This window comes from Syngnathus acus, chromosome 24 (assembly GCF_901709675.1).
Source record: "Syngnathus acus chromosome 24, fSynAcu1.2, whole genome shotgun sequence".
NCBI lineage: Eukaryota > Metazoa > Chordata > Actinopteri > Syngnathiformes > Syngnathidae > Syngnathus > Syngnathus acus.
This window is the reverse complement of record NC_051108.1, coordinates 443,898-469,759: the sequence shown is the minus strand read 5'-3', so window position 1 is coordinate 469,759 and position 25,862 is coordinate 443,898. Positions and strand designations below refer to the sequence as shown.

The following is a 25,862-nucleotide window of genomic DNA, read 5'->3' as shown; positions in this document are numbered from 1 at the left end:
CATTGATATGAGTGCCGCACTGAGGAGCCTCAGCCCTCCTCATGTACAGGATATGCTCGGTGCCACCTGAATAAATAAATAAAACGTGCTCTCGTTTCTCAAACGCATACGTTGCGTCTTTCATGCATGCGCCAGCAAGGCACACGTGGGCGATATCTCAGGGGTAAACAACCGCCTGTCAGTCATCGAGGAACAAGGAAGGGGCAAAAACAAATGTCAACATTCATTTTCATCTCGTGAGCAAACTGAGAGGAAACATTCGAGTGTCCACATTGCTCATTGCTGTGTGGCGTCGAGGCTCCTCTTTTATCCGATGCAGATGTCTAGGCCTCGTGGGTAAATTGTTCGGAGGTGAGCACGATTCCATCCATCTCTTGCCTGCTCCAATTACCAGTGCTTTCGTTTATTCATGAGAATTCTTTCCTTGTGGTTGCAGCTTGCTTCTTCTGTTTTATTTTTTCTTTGGTGCATTTTGATGCGGCCTGTTTGTTTGTGGCGTGCGTTCACCGGCGACCCGACCGAACCTTTCGTAGCGCTAAACTCCGGCGAGAACGCGTCCGTGACACGCCCGAGCCAGCTCGTAAACCTTTTCGCGGCCCTCATTTGGGGTTTTCCACCAGGGCCACCTCCAGCCGCTGGGCAAAGTCCGGGCTGAGCCCGTTGAGGAAGAGGCTGCCGTTTCTGCTCAGGGCTCCCGGGCCGGGTGCCAGCGCCAGCGTCAGGTTGGCGTAGGCCTCGCGATCCTCGCCCAGGTTGACCGACAGCGTCCGTTTGCCGGGCGTCATTTCCTGGCCGGCCGAGGCGTTGATGCCCAGCTCCGAGGACAGTTTGCGCTTGATGGAGGCGGCGCGCTGGAACCGGTCGTAGATGTCCACGCTCAGCCGCCGCCGGGTTTCCTTGAACTCGGCCGACACGTTGGCCGTCCACTCGGCGGCGTGGGCCCGGAACTCGCCCACCTGCGGCGACAGCGTTAGTCAGTAGAGGGCGCCACCGGCCGGCGCTGCTCCCTTTCTTTTCCCACCCACCAAAGGATAAATATAGTCCAAATGGTTCGGTTCATGTCAAGAAGGCGCCCGTTTGGTCCGTGCGTGGGCTTCGTTCAAACCTGTGACGTGGACAGGAAGTGCAAGTGCCTGCTTGCAAGCCATCGAGGCTTGCGGGCCTGTTGATTTATTTACCAGGCTTTTTGTTTACTTAAAGCTCCCGCCCATTTAGGTGAGAACATATGTTCCCCCACCGCCCACACACACACACACACACACACACACACACACACACACACACACACATCCACCAGCATCACACAGTTGAGCACATGCTTCCACCTCCTCATTCTCACTTTGGTTGTCTGTGGGCCCAACGCGCCAATCTTGGAATCTTCGGCCCTCATGTTCTGAAGCCCTAATTGGGGAACCCATACTGACATTGATGCGATCAATTTTGAATGGGGCTAGCGTACTGTACATACGCGCTCCGCTCTCTCTCTCTCTCTCTCTCTCTCTCTCCACTTGTCGTGTAAATAAAAGATGAAGCTGCGGCAAGCAAACAGCAACATGCCTAAAGCAAGCTCCCGCTAGCCTAATGCTAACATACAATGGAAAACCTCATTGACGTGCTCAAAATAAGAAAAAAACATGAAATGCAGCCTTTTTTCTTCCTTCACTAACCTCCTCCTTGGTTTTTTTGGAGATGACGCGGAACCAGTCGCTGATCATGCTGAGCACGGCGGCAAAGTACGCCAGACCCACCAGGATCCAGAACCACACCACCGGCTTGTAATACTTGAGGTACTCCGGACTCTCGGAACCTCCTGCACAAGCACAGCGGCGCCGATGGAATCGAATGGACACGGACATCTTTTGTTCTGGTGTAAGTTCTGATTCTTGATTTTGGAAATGAGGCGAGAGGGACGGGGCCCGTCTGCACCGCTTTGCTTTCGGCGCCAATTCACGTCAAAAGATGTCCACCGGTTGCATTATGAGGACGTTTCACGACGGACCTTTTTCCCCGGCGACAAAGTCTCCAAATCCGATGGTGGTGAGCGTGATGACCACAAAGTAGATGGACTCCAGCGCGCTCCAGCCCTCGATGTGCTTGAAGATGACGGCCGGCAGCGCCACAAAGATGAGGCAGCCGAACAGGATGAAGAGCAAGGTGGAGATGACGCGGATCTTGGTCTGGCTGACTTTCCACTTCTGCGCAGACGAGAGACCGCAGCGGCGGCGGGCGAGGGGGGGAAGCGCTCGCTCTTTTATTTTGCTAGCTGAGAGTGTTGGCATGGCAACCGCGAGACCCGCATCCGCCGCAAAGGCCCGAGGAGGCAAGCATTCCAGAGCCACGGTGTCCACCGGGACACGTTTACGCCAGCTGGCCCCGATAAGGAAACGGCGAAAGGTAAAAGGGGGAAGACAGAAAAAAAAACAGGCTCACCACGATCATCTTCTCCACTTTGGCGATTCCCTTGCCAAAAATGGTGCCCAGCTGGTCGCCCACGCCGGCCAACAGGAAGCCGAAGAGGGGGATCCCCATCAGCGCGTAGATGATGCAGAATATCCGTCCGCCTTCCGTGCGGGGAGAGGTGTTGCCGAACCCTGCCGGGAGACCAGACCTTGGTCGGAGCGCAATTAACGAAGCGCGGCAGGCGGGTCTCTCGACGCGGTCGTCTGTCTGCCAAATGACTTTGGGGGGGACTCGCAATGACGTTGGGGACCGCAGCGACACTGACTGAACGGGAGAAACGTGGCTGGCGATCGGCTCCAATGGCTTCGTGGCGGTAAAACAACAACAACAACAACAACAACAACAACAGCAGCACATTGCGTTTTGGTGTCAAAGTGCACCCGAGTCACCCCGGCCGAGTCTGCCGCTCCATCCAACTGGATTTCACTGGGCAAAATGCTCCCAGTGACAGGTGTGCAAGCTCACCGATGGTGGTGATGACGGTCCCGGCAAAGAAGAAGGCGGAGCTGAGGTCCCACAGGCTGCTCTGGTTGCACGAGTCTCCCGACGGGTTCACACCGGCTCGGACGGCGGAAACCACTTGCTGGAGACGGACAATCAGAAGCGCAAAGGAGAAAACCGAACAAGCGGCTCCTCCTCGGACTTACCTTGACCAGATCCTCCAGCTCGGAGGAGTTGACGCAGCCGTGGAGGGCCAAGAACTCCAGCTTGTCGGCCAGGATGGCCATCTTCCGGGAGCTCTCGAAAGGCTGCTCCAGGGCGCGGAAGACGGTGGCGCCGATCACCAGGTAGAGCACCACCAGGAAGAAGATGGCCGACACGGTCTTCCAGCGCATGACGGTGGCGCGGCCGCCGGCGAGCTCGTCCTCCTCGGCGCACGTCGGCGCGGCCGGCTGGGCCGAGAACGACAGGCGGGGCTTGGCGTTGTGCGTGGCAGACTTGGGGTCAAGGAGATCCGGTGCGGCCACTGCGCACCGAGGAGTTTACAATCAATACAGAGCGGTGAGCAGCAAAGATGAATGCAACCGTGTACACTACACAGACACCCTGCTCCACAGAATGAGTCAAATGATTTGCCGTCACCAATTTATACGACAAACACTATTACATAACCAAGTTTATAATTCATGTTATCCGCGTGGGTACATGGAACGCAGCCTCGGTGGTAGCCATCATCAAATATTCAAATACAGTCTGTATATTCACATTCAAAAGCCTTCTTCGCCGGCAACTGTGGGTGGCAACATCATTGAAAGTGTTTCCAAAAACACAACTGACAGCATCTAGCTGCATGGCCAATTATTTGTTGCACTTACTTCTCTACCATCTCCTCTCTTCTTGGGTCCCTCCTCGACAGATCTTATCTCCAACAAAGTGTTTCGGTACCCCAGCCCCCTCCTCCTCCTCCTCCTCCTCCTCACTCGAGTTGTTGATGATTTTTGCCTGGCGTGATGGATGTGGGCGCGCTCCACATGGCTCCTCCGGCGTGTCGTGTCCGGCCGAGAGACAAATGCAGGCAGGACATGATGTTTGGCTCCTGTTAGGCACGACAAGACCTCACGGGAGAGCAGGAGATCTTCTCTGTGAAATCCATTCAGGTGTTAGGGAAGCCTGCTGGATCTGCTGCTGGAGCACTTTTGCTGTGTGCCTTCGACGCTGGAACGGACCGACTGTGATACGAGCGCTTGTTTTGTAGGGAGGAAGAGAAAGAGAGCGAGAGAGAGAGAGAGAGAGAGAGAGAGAGAGAGAGAGAGAGAGAGAGAGAGAGAGAGAGAGAGAGACAAAGAGAGAGGGAGAGAGAGAGAGGGCGAGAGAGAGGGGGGGGGGTCCACCACTAAAAAGGATTTTGTTCCTCTGTCGAGTCTTACATCAGCTGCTTGACTTGCTATTGATCCAATTTGCATGAACCACTGGTGCTAATTGACGTTCATCACTTTGTCTTTGGCACACACACACACACACACACACACACACACACACACACACACACACACTCACACACGCACGCATACACACACACGCACACACGCACACACACACACACACACACACACACACACCATTCTGCTGCAATTTACTGAGTCAATTACTGTTGTTGTCAAAGTTTTCTTTCTTTGTGCCTCTATGTTGATATGATGTGCTTTTCACCAAAACACTCGTATTATTATTAGGCTTGAACATGTATTTTCATTTTTTTTATTGACGCCCGTGCATTTATGACGAGGCTGGTGCACGTGCTGCCGGGGTCAATTACGTGGTGACGTCACTGTACGTGCGCGAGCCCGCGCTGCATGCGGCTGAGGTAAGACACGTCCGCCGCCGCCGCGACAATTAAAAGTAATACAATTCAATGTTGCGGTTCGCGTAATTGTGTTGAATATTTTGTTAAATGTTGTCTTGTGTGTATTTTGGGATCATGTTGTAGTAGCTTAGTGGCGATTTTGAGCCGTTGTCTGTCGACGGATTGAGCTAATGTTGCTAACGCTAATTAGCGCGCACTCTTTTCATATAACTAGATATATTTATTTTATGATTTCTGACTTCCAGGATAGCCAGCGAATCCGTTGCAGTTGCAAGCTGTGCTCACGAGTCATATTTACACTCAGGTAGGGTGTTTTAATTTTACATTTTGTTTTCAATGGCACTGCAAAGCAGGGATCGTCAACCGGTGCCCTCTAGTGGTCCGTGGCGGTGTAGCATGAGAAAAACTCATTTAATGCACCAAACAAGAATGGCAATTATTTGAAGACATTGCAGTGGGTAGTTCGAAATGGAAACATTTTTAGAATTGATTTTGTGTTGTCACAATGTGAGGACCCGGTTGTTTTCTCGCTCAGAGATGGGTGAATTGAGGTAAACATCACTTTGTTGACGTTTTCATTTGAGTTGAATTTGTCTGCCAGTTTCAGCGCTGCTGACCCTCTCTTGCGCTCTGCCATCTCGGTCACGACTTCACGTCTCGCTACCATTTTCAAACAATTTCAGTGACGTTTTTCGCTTGGAGTGACGCAGCCAAAATCAAGCAAGCGGGAAAATGCGTTCACTCGGACAATATGACACATTTTATTTGCGTTGTCATTATCAAGTAGTGGGTGTAAACTAATGAGGCGGGAAATGAATTTGAATTACTTTAGCATGATGACTAATAGGGGGGGGAAACAGAAGGGTGGGACTATTTTCTGAAGGTCAAGCGGTCCCACGTCACTGTGTGTGTGAGTGTGTGTGTGTGTGTGTGCGCGCGAGCGAGCGAGAGACGCATTCACTTAAGGGTTTCCTCAGCTTTGTTGGCAGCATTTTTAACATGAATGGCTTTTTGGGATGCTGTAAATGGGAGAGAAAAGCTTATTGTCTTCTTTGTCTTCAATGTCACCTTTCTTCCGACAAGTGCACTTGAGCAGTGGGGGGTTAGTGAGGATAAATGTGGGGGCGATGGCGGGTGGGTCGGCAAGCATGCCTATGGCTGACGGAGAGGACAAAGGCTCCATCCCAAGCGGTTGCACAACCGGGGAGATGATGCCTTGATGCCGTGCGCCCCACTCGTGGAAGGCGCTAGCGGTCTCACGGGTGGTGAAGCAGCATGTGGCTCATCATCCAAACTGTAAAAATCTGGGGTGGTCAATGTTTTGTGCATTCCGTGCATCTTAAAGATTGCGACCGCACTGGTTTTATCCTCTCCAGGCGCAACAAATGCTTTTTGCGATTCTCCCAAACAACGGCGCAGAGAGACAATCACGGGCCAATCAATACCCGTCTGGAAGCTCAACTGGGCAGTCCGTGCCAGTCAATTGGACTTGTCATGTTTGACTCCCGCTTCGCTCCTCCCCGCCCGCAGACACAAACGCCTGATTGCCGGGGAGCTTTTTCTTTTTGTCAAGAGAATTGACTCTTTCCTGAAGGGAAAAAAGAAAATCTCAAAGCCCACAGCAGGCAGGCAGGCAGGCAGCCACGCAGGCAGCCACGCAGGCAGCCAGGCAGGCAGGCAGGCAGCCACGCAGGCAGGCAGCCAGGCAGCCAGGCAGGCAGGCCTGCTCACACCGGGTGAAAATCTACCGTAAAGAGACCAAATGAAAAAGTCAATCAGGGCTAGAGTCTTTTCTGAAGCTATTGATGATCAGTTCACATGTAACAGCAACAGCAGCAGCAGCAGCAGCAGCAGCAGCAGCTTCTGACGGTGCGACATGCCATTCATCAGACGAATCATAAATAAGCGGCAATGGCGGGCGGCGGTTTCTCGCGGAGAGCGCAAACGCCCGTGATTGATCGTGACGGAGGCTCTCTGGGCAAATTGCGTGCGGCATCAGCAGTCACGGAGAGGACAACCTTGGAGGTCACGTGAGCATCCGTCCTCAGGGCTGATGCCACAATTGACATTCATGTGACTTCCCGCACTTGCACCTCAGCGTACGCGACGCAACGGCACTGTGCTAATTGCAGCTTTTCTCGCAGTCACGTGCGTGTGGTTTAGCGCACACGGAGCCGGACTGCACTTTTCAAAAGCAAGTTGCTCCCATTTGACTCCCGCTTATGTGTATTGATGTGCCAGAAAAGCAGGCCCGCTCATTTCCCTTTGCTCCCCCCGAGTCACGCTGGAAACTCGATGGCCAACCACACAAAAGACGGCGGCAAGGTACAGTACACGGCGTTGGAAAGATGAGGATTTTGCAACGTTATTAACAATTGTGACAGAGCCCCGACTGGCGAATGCGCTCGTGTGGGTCGACGCGCGAGCTGAGCAATTAGCCAAACTTCCCCCATAATTCCAAAGTGTTGATGTCGCCACGGCCCTCCCGTCGTCATGAATATGATCACGTGACAGGGCAGATGCGGTCGGTCCAGATGTCCAAGCTGCTGTTTTCATAACAAGGATGATGTTCGGAAAAAGGATTACCGCCGGAGCTTACGCGCCGCGTCGGCTCTGTTAGTTTGCAAACAATGCAAAGTGCTGATAGTGGGGATTCACCTCCCATCCCATGCCGGTATGAGTCATCTGCGCTGCCTTTTTAATCTGATAGTTGCATAAAGCGGATGGCTCATTAGCGGCGTCACCGCCAAGGCCTTTTAGCGCGTCCGGGTCAAAAACCACGAGGGGCCATTTAGCGCCGGTAATGGCGCCACCGGAAACCTACCGGACACTTCATTAGGGACACACTTTTCAAGAAACTTTGAGCTAACTTGTTATCCAAAGTACGTATCAAACCTCAGACGTAGTTCTCAGTTCAAAAAGCTTTTCAGGGCAACATTTTCTTGTGTTTACGCAAGTCACAACCAGTCATGAAAGCAACCCAAATTTAGTGATGGACTTGAAATGGAAAAAATGTTGTAACGTAGCTTTGAGTAACATGATAGTCGTGATGTTGCTGGAAATTGGATAAAGCCAGCAATATGGTTCTAGCTTTGCGGGGTGGGAATGTGCGGGCCACGTAACGGTCGACTAAATGCTCACACACAAACATCTCAAATTGCATTTGCATTATGCAAATGCGAGATGGCGTGATGATTAAAGCGTGTGAGCACAGCAAGTTTAAAGCAAATACGATTAGGAGGTTGCTAGGAAGCGTTGATGCACACTTAAGGTGTGTGTGAGTGTGAGGCAGGAAGGGAGGGAGGGAGATGCAGTGCATTATGGGTAATACATCACTCACCCCTTCCACCTGTAGGTCCCTTTTATCCTGATGTCTTTTTTCTGAGTGGACTGATCTCATCGGAACACAGCCAAAATGCTTTCCCCTTTTCCCCCCCTCGTCGTCGCCCTTTCGTGCCCGCGCCGGCATGTTGCCATGGTTACCTGCGCACCGCCACGGCAAAATGTTATTCACCGCCGCATGTACGAGCTCAGGCTTTATGGCGCGAGTGCAGTTTCAACTTGAGGAGACGGCACAGAGTCATGGTCGCCACCTTCGCTGTTGTTCGGCCTCATTTGGACGCGAATTTAGTCCACGCTCGATTAGCCGTGAGGGGATGCGTCATTGTCGCGGCCGGGTGTCCTGACACAAAGTGACATCATGCCTCTTCCCTCTCTCGTCAAGACGTTACTAAACTACAGACTTCATTGTTTGGATTCCTTGAAGTCACCAATGCGGGCACTCGCGCCCAACAATGAGGCGCTCTGAAACGGCCACACACTCGCTGTCGCGTTTGACTTAAAAGCAAACCCGGCCAACCGTGCCCGAATCCTCCGGCAATAAATCTGTCCTCCGCTGTGAAGTAAGTCCCCCCCTCCAATAAGAAGAAGCGGGGAGTCCACTACGGACAAAAGCAGCGGACGCCCGCCACACCACAATCGGCGACTGACGTCACCAGACGCTCTGATGAAACATTGGGCCTGCTGCTAGAGAAAAGACACACGCTGGGAGTGCGGATGTCTTGATAAACGCTGCGATAACACTTCACAGTACACCGCGCACCGTCATTAGTGTGGAACTAATAAGTGTCGGCCGCCCGTCGCCACCGCCGTGTATTGACACATTGATGCGTCAGGCCCGCACAGGATTAACAACTCATTGACTACCAAGATGTGACCCACTTACAAGATATAGTGTGGATGGATATACTAGATATTTACAAGATGTGGATCTACTGTATGTATGAAGTCTTTGACCGAATTTATGATGCAGCACAAAGACAATGCTGAGTTGCTTTATAGTGCCACCGTGTGGTCGCAAACCTCCTGCAGGCACCAAAGACTTTGACCCGAAGCCCCCGTCCGTCGTCTAGACCATGTCTAAGGGCCTTGTTGAATGTTGGTCACCACACACTTGATTTTGCACTCAAGCGGACTTGTCATGACGTCATTGGCCGAGTGTCACCTGGCAAGCAAAGAGGAAGTCGAGGATGCGCAGGAGCCGGCGGCGCGGCGAGCGGATTGGCGTCATAATAGGATAAACGCCCCTCATACGCCCACTCACCCCCGGCAGGGCCCTTGGGAGATAAGCGAAAGGATTAGCCGACCTGCCGCGCGCTTTACTCGGGGGCGGCAAATATCAAATATGCACAGCGTGCTCCTTTCCTCAAGTACCCTTATACAATTGTGTCTGTCAAATCAAGTCACTTTTAAAGTGCTTGGAAAATCATTCAAATCCAGTGCTTGTGTTTTGTTTATTGAATTGATTTTTTTGCATGTGTTTCCACTTCAGCGTGGCACCTGTCTTGAAATTCAGCAGCAGCTCCTCATTTGCCTTGCGCTTTCTCTCTCTCTCTCTCTCTCTCTCTCTCTCTCTCTCTCTCTCTCTCTCTCTCTCTCTCTCTCTCTCTCTCTCTCTCTCATCCTCTTACAGGGGGATTATGGGCCTAAGATGTCTAGTGAAAGAGAGACCGCAAAGTAAGACACCACAAGACAGCCAAACAGTGGGGGAGAGGGAGAAAAAAAAAGACGGCAGTGGAGCATGGAAAGGGGCCCAAAGCGCAGTGCCCAGGACGGGGTCGGAGGTGGTCTCTCAACGAGGTCAGTTTCTTTACATTCTTTACAAAGACTTGAGTAGATTTGATCTGTACTTAACTTGAGTAGCTGAAAACACAGAGCGAGCTAAGGCGAACCCTCCTCCCAAGTTATCATTTGCTGCCTGGGTCGCTCGCTCGGTTCGAAGACATCATATTTGACAGTTAAGAACATTTCATCTCCAAGTACCTATTTATTAAATGGCAAAGCTTGAAACACAAGAACAGAACGGCGCAATAGCCCTTCAATTCAACCACAACGTTTTTTTGATTTGACTATGTCACGAGCGTATGTTTTGAAAAGGTCTCTTTCTCGCTAGGCCCGGCGGGCCGAGCCTCACCCGGTGAAGTCCGTCTCGGGGCCCCGCTCGGCAGCCATGCGCTGGGCCGAGCCTCCTGCGCGAGGTTCGGCTCTCTGGGCCCTCCTGCTGCTGCTCTCGGGGGCGACGGCGGAGCAGCTGAACGCCAGCGGCCAGCACGGCGGCGGATCCCAGTGCGGCGACTACACCAACCAGGTGCGTGACTCCCTGCAGATCACGACGGAGATCTTATCCCGTTTCCACCACCCTGCAGCCGACGGAGGACGGCATGTGCCGGCTGGCGGCCACTCTGCCGCAGCTGGACGGGCAGCGCTGCCCCGACATGTTCCGCTGCACGGACGAGGTCTCCTATTGGCTGCGCCAGAACGAGGAGCGTAAGCAGCAGGTGGCTGAGCTGAAGGAGACCGTCCGCCAGCTGCACGAGGAGCTGCGCGACCACCGCCATCGCATCAGGCACTTTGAGCTGCTACAGGTGACCCCCGCTAGATAGATAGATAAGATGCCGCCAATGAGTGAGACTGCCTGCCTCGCGAGTTGTATTCTGATTCAGAAGCAGGATTGGTGGCAGGAGCGGCCTTTGGGGCCTGGTCTCGTTTTCTCCACTGTGCCGTTTCCACCGCTGTGCTCTTTCCACCGCTGTGTAATATGTCGGCGGGTAGCCCCCCCTCCTCTAACATATCCTTGACCTCGCTAACTAACAGGATTAGCTTCATGCGCCATGATCCACTGAGCCAATGAGAAAACACGGCCTTGAGCCAAAGGTGGCCTCACGTGACGTGTGATGTTGCGCCTGGCAACGAGGCTTCGGGCCTCGGGCGTCGTCCTGGCAAGCGAGTCCACTTTGCCGCTGTTGTTTGTCAGCACGACGACGGGAGCCATTCCAACGCCACCCAGGAGCGACGTTTCCACCAGATGGAGGTGCACTACGCCGAGGCCACCAGCCTGCTGCACCTCCAGGGAACGCTTATCCTCAACCTGCAGGTATGGAGCTCCAAATGCGCACAGCCGCTTCCTTCCGAGCGCCCCGCTTAGTCGTCGTATTTTTTGCGTGTCTACTTTTAGAACCAAGTTCACAACCTCAGCCGATTAGTGGAGCAGGCCAAGAAGAGCCCCGGATGCTTGATCAACTCAGTCCGGCCCAATCCTCTCATGAATAGCCGCCAGTGGGCTTTACATCCGGGTACGCCTGTACCATCGACTTCCAGCAGAGGGTGCTTGCTTGCCGCCCACTTGTTGCTGTCCTTTGGCTTCCTTCAGACATCCAGCACATGAGGAACTGTCCCATCGACTGCGCCTCCATCTACTACAACGGAGTGACGAGGTCGGGTGTCTACACCGTGGTGCCCTCACTTGCAGCCCTGCCTGTGGAGGTCTACTGCGACATGGACACTGACGGTGAGTCGCGCGTCCGTCCACGCCACAAAATGCACTGTGGCGTTGGCGTAAAACCATGACCAGGTGAGGCAATGTCATCAAAATCACCGCACGGTGCAATCCCACGCTCACCGCCATGCCGTCGCCAGGCGGCGGTTGGACAGTCATCCAGAGGCGGGTGGACGGCTCCGTCAGCTTTGACCGCGGCTGGCGCGAATACCGGGCCGGTTTCGGCGACCTGCGCTCCGAGTTCTGGCTGGGCAACGACCACATCCACGAGCTGAGCGGCCACGGGGACTACAGCTTGCGAATCGATCTAGAGGACTGGAGCAACAAGCACAAACACGCCCTCTATCAACACTTCAGGTGGGTGGCCCATTTCAAAGAAGCACTTAAGCCAAATGCGCCAAGAGCAATGCGGACTCCGCAATGAAGTCTTCCGCTCACTACCAAACGTGCACTCTTGCGTACAATATTTACATCATGCATCAGTGTTGCACGAGAAGCACTCGTTGCTCATCTCAAATCCTAAGCAGTGCAGGTGGGCCATCCACCAGGATCCCACACAGCGGTTTGCAAAGAAAAATTGCACAAAGGATCCAAGCGAGAGCCTCGGCAAAGCTACCCGTGACTATAAACAGTTCGGACGTATCCGTGTCGTGCGTGTGGCGCAGCGTAGAAGATGAGGAGCACCGTTACCGTCTGCACGTGTCGGGCTTCGGCGGCAGCGCGCGCGACTCTTTCGGCTGGTACCACGACAAGCGCGGCTTCAGCACGCCCGACAGCGGCGACATCTGCGCCGAGATCTCCCACGGCGGATGGTGGTACAGCCAGTGCTTCTACGCCAACCTCAATGGCGTCTACTACAGGGTGAGTGTCCCGTCGAGTGGCGGCAGTTTGGTGCAAACTGAGCAGCGCTGGCTGGCTGGCTGGCTGGCTGGCTGGCTGGCTGGCTGGCTGGCTGGCTGGCTGGCCGGCTGGCCGGCTGGCCGGCTGGCCGGCTGGCCGGCTGGCGTGTGTCCCGCAGGGAGGCCACTACGCGCCCAACGGTCAGCTGGGCCCCGACGGGATCGTGTGGCACTCGTGGAGAGACTCCGACTATTACTCGCTACGCAAAGTCACCATGATGATCCGGCCGCGGGCCTTTCGAAAACATCGCTCTCCCTGAGCGACCGTTACCATGGCGATGGACCAACTCTTCATTCCTGGACATTTTTCACGGTGACTGATTTTTTGTACTTTGTTTTGATTTTTTTTCTGTCAGCAAAAATGTAGGTTAAAGTGGGCCGATCAAAACATTTCTTTTGTTTGAATTATTAATGACTTACGATAATGAGTGCACGACAGCAGAAATAAAGGGCAGTACGGAAATAAAATTGTAGAAACAAAAGTCCAATAAAATTACAAGTGCAGCTCAATAAGAAATTCAGTAGTAGATTAATACAAAAAGCCAAAGTCAATATATATATATCTATATGTATATAGATGTATATATAAATGTAAAAATATATGTATAATGTTTTTCATGTCATAGTGTTAATATCTTGAAGTGGGTTAATTTTGGCTTTTCACTAGCCTGAAGCGATGATATTCTAAAAATAAAATCAAACTTTCATCATGTGCAGTGCCTCAGAGTCAGTGCCTTGTGGTCAACCATGAGTGCATGCGAGAGATGGACAGAAGACAAAAGAGGGAGAAAAAGTTTCATTTTAATGGCAGGGTTGTCCACGTTCTTCTCTGGCGTAGCAAACTTACTTGACAAAGTCAATAGCTGTGCATGTTGCTCTCCAGCTGCACCTGATGACAGCGGGAGGGAGCTTGGTGCACAGCTAAAAGGCCTCTTTCACCCACGGCCACAGGGATGCACAAACCCCCCTTTGACCCCTTGCGCGCTCATTCGCATTCCATTTTGTTTCTCAAACGCAAGAATCTGTTCAGCGCAGATAAGGACCTCAGTGTGCACGCACGCACGCACGCACGCCAAGAACAAGAGCAGAATTCTTTGCATGGAAAATGCCTCCAATTAGAAAAGAAAAAGTTGTTTTAGCTATTTTTATTCCATTTCAAGGCACAAAGAAATCTCGGGAAATGAGCAAAACAGGTGATAGAATAATGTATATTTATTTGAGGAATTGTACACTCACCAGCCACTTGTTTAGCTACTCGTGTACATAGAAATAAGAGCCGATGCACCTTCATCAAAGTCTGCCATTGGACTGAGCAAAACAGAACCTTCCATCAGGCCTTACCTACATTGTACATTATGGAGCCGTGATGCTGGTCGGCGTGCTTTTTATTAAATACATACATTTACTATAGATGTGTCTCACAGGATCTCAAAACAAGGTGAACAACAAAACGATTGCGAGCAAAAAGCAAAACCAAATTGCATATGTGCTCTACAGCTCCTGCACCTTCATATATAAAAAAACACCAGAATCAGATTAAAGGCAGTGGCAATTCATTCGTAGTCTTCAAATGCGCATTAGGTCTTGAAATGTAAACGTCCATCAAATGCAACAAATGGAATTGGATTGAAGCGCTTTCTCTTTTCATTTCAACTGAGCAAGGCACGTGGGGCGAGGAGGACGGGAAGGGGCGGAGCTTCCTGTCTTCTGAGCAGAAAGTGCAGGAAGAAAGAAGGCGCCGACAAACACACACGCACATTTCCTTCCAGGGAAATGTACAATAGCACACATTCATATGAAAAGGCACAGCTAGCTTTTCTGAATTGGATTTGGTTTTTTCTTAAAGAGGCTACAGTGACACGATTATTTCCTCAGTTGTGTAAACTGCGGTTTAGTGCCTTTCGTTCCCGTCACCAGCTCGCTGATCTTAAAAACAAAAAAAGAGGAAGAAGAATTGTGTGCCGCACTCAGCGCTGGGCCTCTCCGCTTTGCCATTTAGCTTTCAATGAGAAGGGAGGGGGGGGGGGGGGGGAGAGTTCTTCGGCCGGACCTCGCGAGGCGCCTTCACATTGTTGTGAACTGGCCGTGAGCTTGTCTCAGCTTTGCGGCGATCTGCCGGTGGACAGAGAGGCGAGGGTTAAGGGCCGTCCAATCAGGGGCCAGACAATTGCTTTTTACCGTCTCGTAAAACTTGACTTGCTCTTCCAGGTAGAGCTGCATGACCCTGTTGTAGTCGTAGATGCGGTTGCTATGGAAGTGGTTCATCTCAGCTGGTGACGTGAGAGCAAATGGTCAGACTGCGCCGGCGAGTGGCCCGTAAAGCGCCGGCGAGTCGCCCGTAAAGCGGCGGCGAGTCGCCCGTAAAGCGTCGGCGAGTTGCCCGTAAAGCGCCGCCTCGCACGCGCGTGCGCAGCTTACCTTGTAAGGTGTAGGACATGGTGCTGACTCGTTTGGCCATGGTGACCTTTTCCTGAGGGCTAATTTTACTGGTGGCCACCAACTTGTCGCCTTCCTTCACTTTGTCAATAGCGGCCTACGACACCACAGACACGCGCACAAAAGCGGTTCCATAAAATGGTTGCGATCCACGACAAACCCAAACATCAGCGCTACATTGGCATCCACAAAGGTATGTAAGAGTTTACACCTGTAGAGGGAGCCCAAGAGAAATCATAACGTGACTACTTCTTATTTTGAATTGAATGATTTAAAAGAAACATGAGCAGCAGGGCAGACTTTAAAGTACGCGTGAAGGTCAGAAAAGAAAGGTGTTTAGACATACTATCCAGATGTGTTTTGGTTACACTGGTAGTCAATGTACAATATTGCTCTGTGCCCTGTTTAACCAAATGTTTTTTTGTCTGTTTTATTGTCAGAGTTGTACACGTGGAGGCCGCTGTACCTTATGAACGCCAATTGTGTCCGGGAAGCATCCAAGCAAACCTTTGTACTCGTTGTTGGTCTCCATGAGGAAGTGGAGATCCTTTTTTGGCTGGAACCAATGTAAGGCACACAGACGCAAACACGGGGGGGGGGGATTAAAAGCAGAAGGAAGAGAATTGTTGCAGTGGTTAACGGAATCCAAGCAAGGAGTAGCACACCACTGATAAGTGGGAACAGGAAATCTGTGATTCTATCTAACTGAATGTACCGTACGTCTGCTATTTGTCACTAGTGGGGCATAGAACGGGGAGACTTTTGAGACCCAAACATGTTTATAAAAAAACAAAGGCTACTTTTGTCACCAACACAAGTGCTTGTTGGGATGGGCTCAGGCTTACCGCATATTCTCCGCCAGGCCGCAGCAAAAAAGGCCACCTTCACACTTGAATGCCAACACTTGGCACAATGTACAAACAAACATGTACAGTAGTGTATTATTGTAGAATAGCAAGATTTTCCGTCAGTGTATCGATTACTTCTTCCAATAGAGGGCGCGACAATAAATTTTGCTAACAAGTCACGAGCACCGACCTGCTCTGCTACCAACTGCGCTATCTCCTCGTAGGTCTTCCCTGCGGCTGTCATGGCATCAGTCAGCGTTTCCTCACCTACAAGAGGAAGACGTCAGATTTTTTTTTTTGCATTCCGATGCACTGGTGTGTCCGCGTAGTGCACACGGACGGTTGCTGGATAGGCGTGGCCATTCCAACTTTGCATGTTTTGCGCCATGCTGGTTACCTTGGTATCCGCTGCTGGTGAACACCGAGGAGAGGTTCTGGAAGGCTTTCCCGATTCGTTGGTATTCTTTGGGCAGAGCTGAAGTGACAGAGGTACATGGGATTCACCCTAACGCCTGGCGGCCAAATGCCGACGGCGCTGCGTTACGTACGGCCCGTGCATCGCTTCCAGTGCTCGTGGCCCACTGTGAGGATTTCCTTCACCCCGTCGTCCATTGCTTTGGTGAAGCGGCTGAACTGGTCGCATTTATTCTCCCTGCGCGCAAAAAAAGTGAGCGTTTGTGTCGCCTGTTGAGGGACGATTCGTTCACTCACACTTCGATAGCATCCAAGTCGGGAGCCTCGGGCTCGATGGTAGTGAAGATCATCACTCCCACCGTCTCGTCCTTTTCTGCTTTTCTCTTGCCCGTTTTCCAGTCCTGCGCAAGAGCGGCCGGCGCCTTCAGTCGGACGCAACTCGGGGCCTCTGAGAGTAGATGGCGGCCGTACCTTCTCGTCCTTATAGGTGAGGAAGAGCTGAAATACTTCGCTGCTGGCAACGACCGGGTGCCTGCACATGCGGCTCATCCAGCCCTGCAAGCGCTCCATTCGCATCTTGATGAACTCCTCCTCAAAGCGCCCTGGCGCGCAAAAAAGAAAAAATGAAACCGCACTCGTCCCCCTCGGGACGCCACAAGCGCGAGACTCACCTGTTACCTGCTTGTCCGGTAACGACGGGATGGGAATGGCCGAGCCAAATTTGTCCAGGAGCCTCTCATACAGCCAATCAAAGTGCTTGTATCTGTGATTGACGGGTCGGTTGGTGGTCTGGAAGGACACGCGAGTTAGACGCTGATGGACGCGGCGGCGGATGCCGGCGGCGGCCTGCCTGCCCTCCCGCTTACGTTGGCCGTGATTTGGTACTCGATGTAACTCTTGAGGCCGTACATCTTGGAGCCCTTCTTGGGGTCGGCCACCACGCAGTCCAGCTGCGATTCCGGGTAAAGCCACACCGGACCGACCTCGCCCATCTGTGCTTGGGCAAAAAAAGTTCCTTTTTTGAAGGATCCCCCCAAAGCAAGATGGCAGAGAACAATTCCCAATAGAACCTACGTAGATGGTGAGCTTGTCCTTGCCCTTTGCTATCTGCTTACACAGGAGGTACAACTCGGGGCCAGACTTTGAGAAGCCGGGAAACCTGAAAGAAAACAGCAATGGGACTTTGGGGGTTTTCAGCCATCTGTCGGGTTTCCACGCCGTCCAGACCTCGTGGACTGTGCGATAGTGCTCAGACAGACCTGACCATTCGGTTCCTTACTTGAGTTTCATGGAGGCGTGAGCGCCGCCTCGCTGCATGGCGCCCCCGTCTCCCGATTCGGCCTCATTGAAACCCGCGGCCGACTTGTCGTCCCACTCGTCGTCCCACTCGTCGTCGTCGGCTCCTGCGGGCGGTGAGACGGACAAAAGTCAGGGCGGCTGGGATGCCGTGCTCCCTCCCGCATGCTGGGGCTAGAGATCATCTGGCCCCGTGCGATGTGCGCATTAGCGAGAGGCGGCAAATTGGGTCTGCGGGCTAAAGGATGATTTGCCTAAATTAGCCGAGTCATTTTCAGCCCGCCTTTGACGTACTTGATCATGCCTTATGCTGATTTGAACACAAACTCTCAACAACACGGTGTTAATGCAAAGAGCAAAAGTCGTCACATGCTTTGAATAGTTGACCCAGCCCCTCACAAAAATAAAAACTGCCAAGGGCACACCATGCATAGGATACCTGTGTAATCAATAAGGTAAGGATAAGGGTAGATGTCTTTGGAGAGAGAGAGAGAGAGAGAGAGAGAAAGAAAAAGGAAAAGTCTGTTCACTGTGTTCCATCCGCGTTTTCCTTTTGCAAAAACAAATGAAGAAATTGAGGTCAGGCCTCATTTGGCCTGCTTGACTCATGCGTGAGTGAGTCAAGCTTTTCCACCGCTTGGCGCGAGATCTGCTGGGTCTGGCGGCGCACAGCTGCAGATCCGTGCTTTTGTTTTGTTTTTTTCTCAACTTCCAAGGAAAAAAACACTTCAGAGTGTCAATATGTGTGCGCAGGGCTCGGTGACTACCTGGACCCTGGTAGGCCTGAGGGTGGCCGTGAGAGGCGCCGGCCCAGGAGTCGCCGGCGGCCGCCTTGCCCGTCTGGGTGCCCTCCGGATTGGACGCCCAGTTGTTGGAGGCGCCCGCCGAAGGGTCCGTGCTCCACGAGGACCAGGGGTCGCCGCCATTGCGCTCAGCCTGCGCAGGACCACAAAAGTAAGCCGCACCTTGAGGAGCTTTTCATGTCAACCATTACAAATTGCACGGCTGCCAAACATGCGCTCCAAACCAGCAAACGGTTAGCGTGCCATCATGCTGGTCACAGGCAACAGGAAGCGCCAGAGGGTGAAAAAAAAACATGGGGGGGGGGGGGGGGGGCCGACTTCATGCCGCTCAGCTCTGCCCACCACCCACGAGTGGCGGTTACCTCATCAGGGTAGGGGGAAACTGGGGTGTCGGGTGGGGTGCTCGACCCCCTAGTGGCCACCTTAAGGGAAGGGAGAAAAGGTGATGTCATCACGAGGCGCCGACAGCCAAGCAGTTGAGGGATGGAGCGAAGCGGAGGGGGTCAAATGGAAGTTGAGAGTGAGCGTTTCTTGACTCATCCGCTTTCCCTGCCCCGATTTGTACTGATGCAGCAGTACACTCATTTCCTGGAAACTTCCTGCTAAAATGCAAACGTGACCGAGCTGCGCCACATATGTGGAGCGCTCACTTCTGCATTTGTGTGCGTAGCTCACACGGGCAGAAAGAAAAAAACAAGATCACTCACCTGGTTTTGTGTCCCGGCCGCAGGGGCAAAAGCGTCAAAGAAGGACAGATCGGAATTTGTGACGCTGCCGACGTTGGCGGCCGGCGGTGCCGCCGCCGCCGCTGAGAACGGCGGGAGGGCCGACTTGTTGAGCTGCAGAAGGGAAACAATTCCAAGTTGAGTCTTTATGACTTTTACAGGTGCATTCCTCCGGGGTAACGCCACCGCGTTCCACTGGAAGCTCAGACAGCAATAAAAAAATAAAAAAGCCAGACCAACGGTGTGCTCTCCTTTTCATTCCAATCAAACTCAAGCCTAATCAAATTGACATCTCATCTCATCATGTTTCTGTTCTTTTAGATGAAGGCTTCGCCCGGAGCAGAAAGCAATCTCTGGACGGAACCTCGTCGGAGCCCCGCAGGTGCCCAATCGGCCCCACGGAGGGACTATCCATTAGATACAGCCGTGCTTTCTGCTCACATTTTTCCATGTCTGCAGCATCCTTGAAAAAGATAACCAGCCATAGCTATGATGACTATCTCAAGGACTTTGAGTCCTGACCTTGGCTGAATCTCCAAGAGTGACAAACAACATGGCTGGATACGTCTGCATGGGGTAAGCCTTGACTTTTAACCGTCTTTTTAAACACGCCCGAAGGGAATCGGCTCAACCGGATGGGCAAAGACGAGCACAACATCCTGTTGAGATTTGGCTTTCAAGCTGCGGCGCTATCTGCTTGCGTTTCTGTTCCCCCCCCCCCCCCCTTTCACAATACAGTACAGGACGTGTGACATTTAGTCGTGTACATGCGTGTGTCACCTCAATGTAGTCTTCAGGCACCAATCCCACATCCCCTCGGGAGTTCTGCGCTTCAATCCAGCCACCACCAATTTGCTGGAACCCAAATCAGACATTTTGGCTCAATCAGTGAAGCAATTGAGAAGGTCAGTCCATTGTGTTTCCAAGCAGTACATTTGCGCAGTCATTCTTGTTTAGGAAAAACAACCAGGGCCATTATCTGACCCAAAACGTCCCGTGTAGAGGTAAATGTGGAAAGTCAAGCGAGTGGCGCAGTGGTCAGGCTTTTCGAGCGACTTTGCAAAACACAGCTAAGAGACCTTTGAACTGTTGGCCACCGACAATGACATCATGTTTGCGCTCTTCCTTCCTGCGGCCGGCCTGTGTTTGCGCAGCAGTTGAGAACTCCAATTTCATCAAAGTCCAACTCACCTGATTGGTGATAGTGACCGTTTCGCCTTCTTTCACCGTCAGCTCATTGTTTCCCGGCTCCGCGGTGAAGTCATACAAAACCTGTGCCTGAGAGCAAACACACACAAGGCGCACTTTTGTTTGTTTTCAGCTATTTCTCTGTCGACGGAACATTATTAACATATCCCAACACGCGTCAGACACAAGTCGCCTCGGTAGTGCGCTCATTGATCAAACAGGACAAACGGGTTCCCCTTTGCCTGTTTTCTGCTGAGTCGTAAGCAGTATCAGTGTCAACCAAAAACAAGTACGGCAAAAAAGCATGCTCCCGAGAAGCGGTACGCATCACGAGGTCACTTTAGCAACGTGAACGCAATAGTTTCAGATTTTCAGTGCATGCAATTTCAGACATACACTTTGCAACATTGATGAAAAACAACAATTATTACCAACAGCTCTCAAAGAGATTTGTTTCAAAACTGCACGTTTGAATTGAATAGCCAAAGACGTGCAAATGCTGAGAACCAAGTCCTAGTCAATTTCCGCTCATTTTCACCATTGCAATTTTCCGAATTTGGCTAAACCGGCCGGCGCCACTTAACAGGCGAAGACTCCATTTCCCAGCTCGCACCGCGAGCAGCAAGTGACCCGCACTTGAAAGGTAGTAAAATGTCACAAGACTCTTTTCATGAGACATTTTTCCACGATCGGACAAACATGAGCACCGACTACTTCCCGATTATACTTAGCCGCCCGTTTTGAGCGCATCAAATGCGGATGTCGTTGCGTCTCGCTTTGTAACTTTGACTTTCAAAGTTACTCTCAAGCTAACGTGACAAACTGCAACAGTCAGCCGTCCGTCCGTCAGTCCAGCCAGCCAGCCAGCCTGCCTGCCTCCACGAAGGCAATGCAAACCACCACAAGTTCCACTTGCAATTATTCCGATCTTACCTTTAGTGCCATAGTCGAAGCATTTATCACTCATTAGAAAAAGAAAAGCGACAAATAATGCAGGCAGGCCCCAGCAATCGGTTTGGAGGCTTTTCCAACACTCAGCTGGACATTTCCTTCCGCTGCTTTTCTTCTCCGTGACGTAAACACGGCGGTTCCTGTAAACAACCGCAAGCAAAACACTTTTCAAGGGAATTAAGGCGAGAGAACGCCCAAGTGGGTCCGGGTGAAAACGCAGATGAGATCCGTCCGTGTTGGTTCGGGCCGCCCTGTGCTGTGTGGATGCGGGCGGGCGGGCGGGGAGGAAACCGGAAAGATGGACCCGATCCGATAGTGCTCTGGTTCGGATCCGCTCCTCTTATTAATTCACATTTATTAAAATAATAACACGCTTGTACAAAAGGTTTATATAGTTTTACATTGTGTTAACCTTACTTTAGCAACACCGGTTTACGACTTGTTTCATAAAAATATATTGAAAGAAAAACGGTTAAACTACGATCAGCACAAATATGAGATTGCACGTGGAGCAATTATTTTTTCATATAATATATATAACGTTGTCTGGTTTTCAAATCAAAACAACAACAACCTAACAGTTGAATGATCGTTTTTGTCCGTTAGTGTCGCCCTCAGCTGGCTACAAGCTGCGTTGCAAGTCTGGTCAATGCACTCCTACCCACTAAACCGCTATCATAAAAATGTCTAACGTCAATGTCAACCCAAACAGACTATTCAGATCTTTCCATAGGAATTTCAGATTTTTTTTTTTCCCTCCTGATGCAGTCCTATCATGTTTTCCCAGCTTGTCTCTCCTCGCCACCTGCTCATATTTCAACCAGATGACGATAGAAGTGATGGATAATGAATTGTATGATGATAAGGGAGTTGGCCGAGGGTGTGGTATGTTTGGGGGGGGCGGGGGGTATCACATGGGTTTATCTAGCACTGCAGGTGTGTTCAAAGGGTGGGGACGCTATTTGGCTCCTCAAGCACACGCACGCTCCAAAAGCTCTCCGGCCTCAGCGGGACGTCATGCTGACTCTCCTTCCCATCCTGTGTCTGGTCTGGAGCCAAGGAGCGCAGGCGTCGGATCCGGACCTGCCCTTCATGGACTACCTGGACAACGATCACCTGGTCTGCATCAAGTGGGGCTTCGACGACGAGCAGGGCAACATCACCATCAAATTCATCGTCAACACCACCGGTTGGGTGGGCTTCGGCCTGAGTCCCAACGGAGACATGACGGGGGCCGACCTCATCATGGGGGGCGTCGGGCCCGGCGGGATCTACTTCAAAGTAAGTCACGTGATCAAAACGAGGCCAGATTGGTTTTCAAATGCATGTTTTTGTTTCTTTGTGCCGCGCAGGATTATTACGCGACGGACAACGGCTACCCGGTGGAAGACCAGCAGCAGAGCTACACGCTGCTGTCCCTCGAAGAGAGCGACGGGCAAACTCTCGTGACCTTCTCCAGGCCCTTCCAAACTTGTGATGACCAAGATCTCCCCATCACCGTGAGTCAGACTCGAAATTCTTTTCGTAGCGCACACCCGTCCGAGCGAGACGTGAGTCCCCTAGCAATGATAAGCTCTGAGATGGTCACTTTCTACTTTGCACTTGGCAATTGTCTTCTCTTGTGTTGAAAATGCCTTTGTCCTTTGTCAAGCTCAAGTTTCATTTAAGCTGCATTTGTGGGTCTTCTCCTCTTTCGCTCCACTGAATGCTTCCATGCGATGTTGTCCCCTTTTGTGTTTCGACACGAGAGCGCGTCATAGCAACACGGTTTATTCTCATTGAAAAGGACGTAATCCGACACGGTTTTGGTCCAGAATCGTTTACGTGCAAGCATGGTAACGCGCCGACGCCAAGGGTCAAAGCCACCGGTGATTGGCGCGTCGCCTCGGTAACGGGCTTCTTTCATAATGTCACGAGTCGCTTTCCTGCTGTTTTTGTTGTGCTGAATCTTCTAGGCCCAAGCCATGAATCTGATCTACGCTTATGGAAACACGGATGAGATCAGCTACCACGGGCCCCTCGCCGGCACCAAAGAGCTCAACCTCCTCAATTATGTCTCCAGAGCCACCGCGGTGGCAAATGGAAACTCCATCAGGGCCACCGTGGAAAACGTAGGAATCAAATCCCACTCCTGGTCTGTTCCACGCTTGGCAAGATTTTGCAAAACAATGCATTCTTTGTAGGTCACCATCCCTCCGCAGGACACTTATTACCACTGCAGGATCATGAAGCTCCCCACCTTGATTGGCAAGCATCACATCATTCGGGTATTTTCAATTCGTCGTCACCTTAGAAATCATTTCATCCCAGAAAAAAACCCATTGGAGTGCAATTTTATTCCGTTTGTTGCGGAAATGACGGAACCGCTCGTTCTCGACGACGCACGCCATTTTCACGCTTTCAGTTTGAGCCGGTGATCGAGAACCCCGACGTGGTGCACCACATGCTGCTGTACAACTGCCCGCCTTCGGTGACCACGCCCTACGACGGCGATTGCTACCTGGACCACTCGGGGGCCCTCTGCCACGCCATCGTTGCCGCTTGGGCCCTCGGAGGCCAGGTGGGCCGTCCGCCTCGCCGCCTTTCTCCTTTGACGCGTCTTGATGAATCCGTCCGCTGCCGCCGCAGATCTTTGACTTTCCAGAAGACGCGGGCATCCCCATCGAAGGCAGCGACGACTCGGCATTCTTCCGGCTGGAAATCCATTACAACAACCCAAACAACGAATCAGGTAGCCTTTTGACGAGGTCTACGGCGGCGGCGCCGCCGCCTGTCGCTGAGCCTCGGCTGTCGTGCTCCTCCCGCCCGCAGGCAGGACCGACAGCTCGGGTTTGAAGCTGCACTACACGGATCAACTGCGCCCGCACGATGTCGGCATCCTCAGCACGGGCGTGTCGCCGTCCGGTTTGATCAACTACGACATTCCTCCCGGAGCCACTAAGTTCCGCACCTTCGGTGTGTGTAACACCAGTCTCTTTTCTCAGGTACGTGGCTGCGGCCTGTGACGATTTCCCGCACGTATTTCCAATGTCCTCCCTCTACGTTTCTACCCTACGCAGATCATGGACCCGGTGCCAGACTTGCAAGTTTTTGCCATTATGATGCACACGCATCTAGCCGGCAGGGAGGTCCGAGTGGGACATTTCAGGTAAGAAAGGGAGAAAGGACGACCCGGCGCCGGTCGGTGATGAGCACGCTTGTTGCCGATAGAAACGGGGAGCAGTTGGGTTTCCTCGCCGCCAATCCCAACTATGACTTCAACCTGCAAGAGATCACCAGATTGGGAAGCATCAAGACCATCAAGCCGGTGAGCCTGCCGGCTTGTTAAGATCACGTGACACTTTGAGTCAGGTAGCAAAGCCAGTCTACACGCTGGCTGTGAAGTCCGACTTTTTGGTTTTGTTTGCTCGATGGGCCAGTGGAGCGTACAAGAGTTGCTATGGAGACAAACCGTCGTGGCCCCCACGTTTTACGAAGCAACAAGTGACCCCAGATCATCCCGTTCTCTACCGCCTTGTTAACAAACAGTCACGTTTGTCTTTGCTTCCCGTTGAATGTGTGATGTCTGCTACAGGGAGACGTCATTGTGGTGGAGTGCTCCTACAGCACCTCCGATCGAACAAAACCTACAGAGGTAAGTGGAAGAAGCAAAAAATCATACCAAGCGCAACTTTATCGCCTACCGAGCACTTGCGGCTTCACGCAGATGGGCTTTGCGACCACCGACGAGATGTGCCTGGCCTTCCTGCTCTACTACCCCAAAATTGAGATTGTAACGTGCATCAGCTGGCCCAATATATCATCAAACCCGAACCAGCAGTGAGAGCCTGTGGCCCAACTTTCTGCTCCAAACAAATACTTTGCTTCAATTAGGCGCATGTATCGTGAGATGGTCCTAATTATTTGATATGGATTCCCCCGCAGATTCCCTCCGGGAGGCTCGCTTTCAAACCAACAAGAAATCGTGGCGTATGAGAACCTGGTGAAGAACTTGTCGCAAATTCAGATTGTATACACTAAAAATGTAAGCGCAACTCGAGAGTGTTTCTGCTCATGTGAAATTTCCAAAGCAAGACCTTAGGCATGACAAATGTGCCTTCAAATGTCATGCGCTCTCTCTCACAGCATTGTCATGTTCATCATAACATGCTAAACAGAACAAAGCTAACTAAAACATTCACATTTGAAAGAAAATGTGAGAAAAATTGTTGATGTATTGCTTTTGCCTTTTCTGCTTTCTGACAGAGCCAACTCGGCATCAACCCTAACGGTCACGTCGGCAATATGATGGAAACGCCAACTTTCCGCTGCGGGCATACGGGCAACGCATCGAGTAAATGCACATCCCGGATTTGGCATCAAGCAGCAGTCCTGTTGGTAGTCCTCTGGATGGCTCTTTTCTAAACAAACACCAATGTCTCATTCGGTTTCTGTTGTGTCATATCTATTTCGCAAATATGATACATATTCAGTTTTAGGATATTCATTTGAATGCAGTTAGTGTTTAGTATTGTGAGAGTAGTTCGCACCGGTGATAAAATACTCTGTATTATTGTCATCGTTATCAATTGTGCCGCAATATTAATGATAACAGATTTGTGATTTTTGTATTGTCTTTTGATTGTGAAATTTGCCATATAGGATTGATAGGTGTGGTGGAGGAAATACGTTTAACCAATTAAAAAGCCAAAACAAAACAAAAAAC

General features: G+C 51.7%; 4 protein-coding genes across 11 annotated transcripts; 2 read left to right on the top strand and 2 right to left on the bottom strand.

Annotated features, from left to right (window-relative positions):
- Window positions 1–62: 62 nt before the first annotated feature.
- LOC119118436 (potassium channel subfamily K member 2-like) lies at window positions 63–3,856 on the bottom strand. 2 transcript variants are annotated; one of them, XM_037245484.1, is made up of 7 exons: window positions 3,777–3,856; window positions 3,108–3,427; window positions 2,926–3,043; window positions 2,431–2,591; window positions 2,000–2,195; window positions 1,668–1,810; window positions 485–956 (listed from the first exon to the last, which is right to left on the bottom strand). In XM_037245484.1, coding segments are annotated over exons 1-7 (1,296 nt in total). In that variant the 5' UTR covers window positions 3,778–3,856; the 3' UTR covers window positions 485–599. The 2 variants fall into 2 exon arrangements, with proteins under 2 accessions (XP_037101378.1, XP_037101379.1); XM_037245483.1 differs by having other exon boundaries at window positions 63–956; window positions 2,926–3,427.
- A 794-nt stretch (window positions 3,857–4,650) lies between these two features.
- On the top strand, window positions 4,651–15,522 carry si:ch211-203k16.3 (techylectin-5B). Of its 2 annotated transcripts, none has more exons than XM_037245485.1 (13): window positions 4,651–4,762; window positions 5,008–5,066; window positions 9,735–9,901; window positions 10,215–10,409; window positions 10,468–10,686; window positions 11,076–11,195; window positions 11,277–11,394; window positions 11,472–11,609; window positions 11,738–11,954; window positions 12,263–12,458; window positions 12,616–12,809; window positions 15,026–15,125; window positions 15,373–15,522. In XM_037245485.1, the coding sequence occupies exons 4-11, from the start codon at window positions 10,272–10,274 to the stop codon at window positions 12,754–12,756; spliced, it is 1,287 nt and encodes a 428-aa protein (XP_037101380.1). In that variant the 5' UTR covers window positions 4,651–4,762; window positions 5,008–5,066; window positions 9,735–9,901; window positions 10,215–10,271; the 3' UTR covers window positions 12,757–12,809; window positions 15,026–15,125; window positions 15,373–15,522. The 2 variants fall into 2 exon arrangements, with proteins under 2 accessions (XP_037101380.1, XP_037101381.1); XM_037245486.1 differs by having other exon boundaries at window positions 10,199–10,409.
- Window positions 13,691–21,277, bottom strand: snx9b (sorting nexin 9b). 5 transcript variants are annotated; one of them, XR_005096713.1, is made up of 21 exons: window positions 21,140–21,277; window positions 20,210–20,296; window positions 19,799–19,873; window positions 19,001–19,132; window positions 18,656–18,715; window positions 18,258–18,426; window positions 17,930–17,965; window positions 17,474–17,597; window positions 17,269–17,353; window positions 17,061–17,186; window positions 16,866–16,983; window positions 16,666–16,796; window positions 16,492–16,595; window positions 16,329–16,432; window positions 16,178–16,255; window positions 15,971–16,047; window positions 15,399–15,488; window positions 14,915–15,029; window positions 14,675–14,766; window positions 14,501–14,608; window positions 13,691–14,469 (listed from the first exon to the last, which is right to left on the bottom strand). XR_005096713.1 is itself a non-coding variant. In XM_037245479.1 (20 exons), the coding sequence occupies exons 1-20, from the start codon at window positions 21,149–21,151 to the stop codon at window positions 14,561–14,563; spliced, it is 1,863 nt and encodes a 620-aa protein (XP_037101374.1). In that variant the 5' UTR covers window positions 21,152–21,277; the 3' UTR covers window positions 13,691–14,560. The 5 variants fall into 5 exon arrangements, 4 of the variants coding, with proteins under 4 accessions (XP_037101374.1, XP_037101375.1, XP_037101376.1 ...); XM_037245479.1 differs by having other exon boundaries at window positions 13,691–14,608; XM_037245480.1 differs by lacking the exon at window positions 17,930–17,965 and having other exon boundaries at window positions 13,691–14,608.
- On the top strand, window positions 18,371–25,862 carry moxd1l (monooxygenase, DBH-like 1, like). Of its 2 annotated transcripts, XM_037245478.1 has the most exons (16): window positions 18,371–18,444; window positions 19,340–19,400; window positions 19,478–19,594; window positions 22,213–22,438; window positions 22,510–22,656; window positions 23,113–23,268; window positions 23,341–23,424; window positions 23,562–23,717; window positions 23,786–23,888; window positions 23,969–24,141; window positions 24,217–24,305; window positions 24,368–24,464; window positions 24,732–24,791; window positions 24,864–24,976; window positions 25,082–25,181; window positions 25,403–25,862. In XM_037245478.1, the coding sequence occupies exons 3-16, from the start codon at window positions 19,572–19,574 to the stop codon at window positions 25,559–25,561; spliced, it is 1,686 nt and encodes a 561-aa protein (XP_037101373.1). In that variant the 5' UTR covers window positions 18,371–18,444; window positions 19,340–19,400; window positions 19,478–19,571; the 3' UTR covers window positions 25,562–25,862. The 2 variants fall into 2 exon arrangements, with proteins under 2 accessions (XP_037101373.1, XP_037101372.1); XM_037245477.1 differs by lacking the exons at window positions 18,371–18,444; window positions 19,340–19,400; window positions 19,478–19,594 and having other exon boundaries at window positions 21,491–22,438.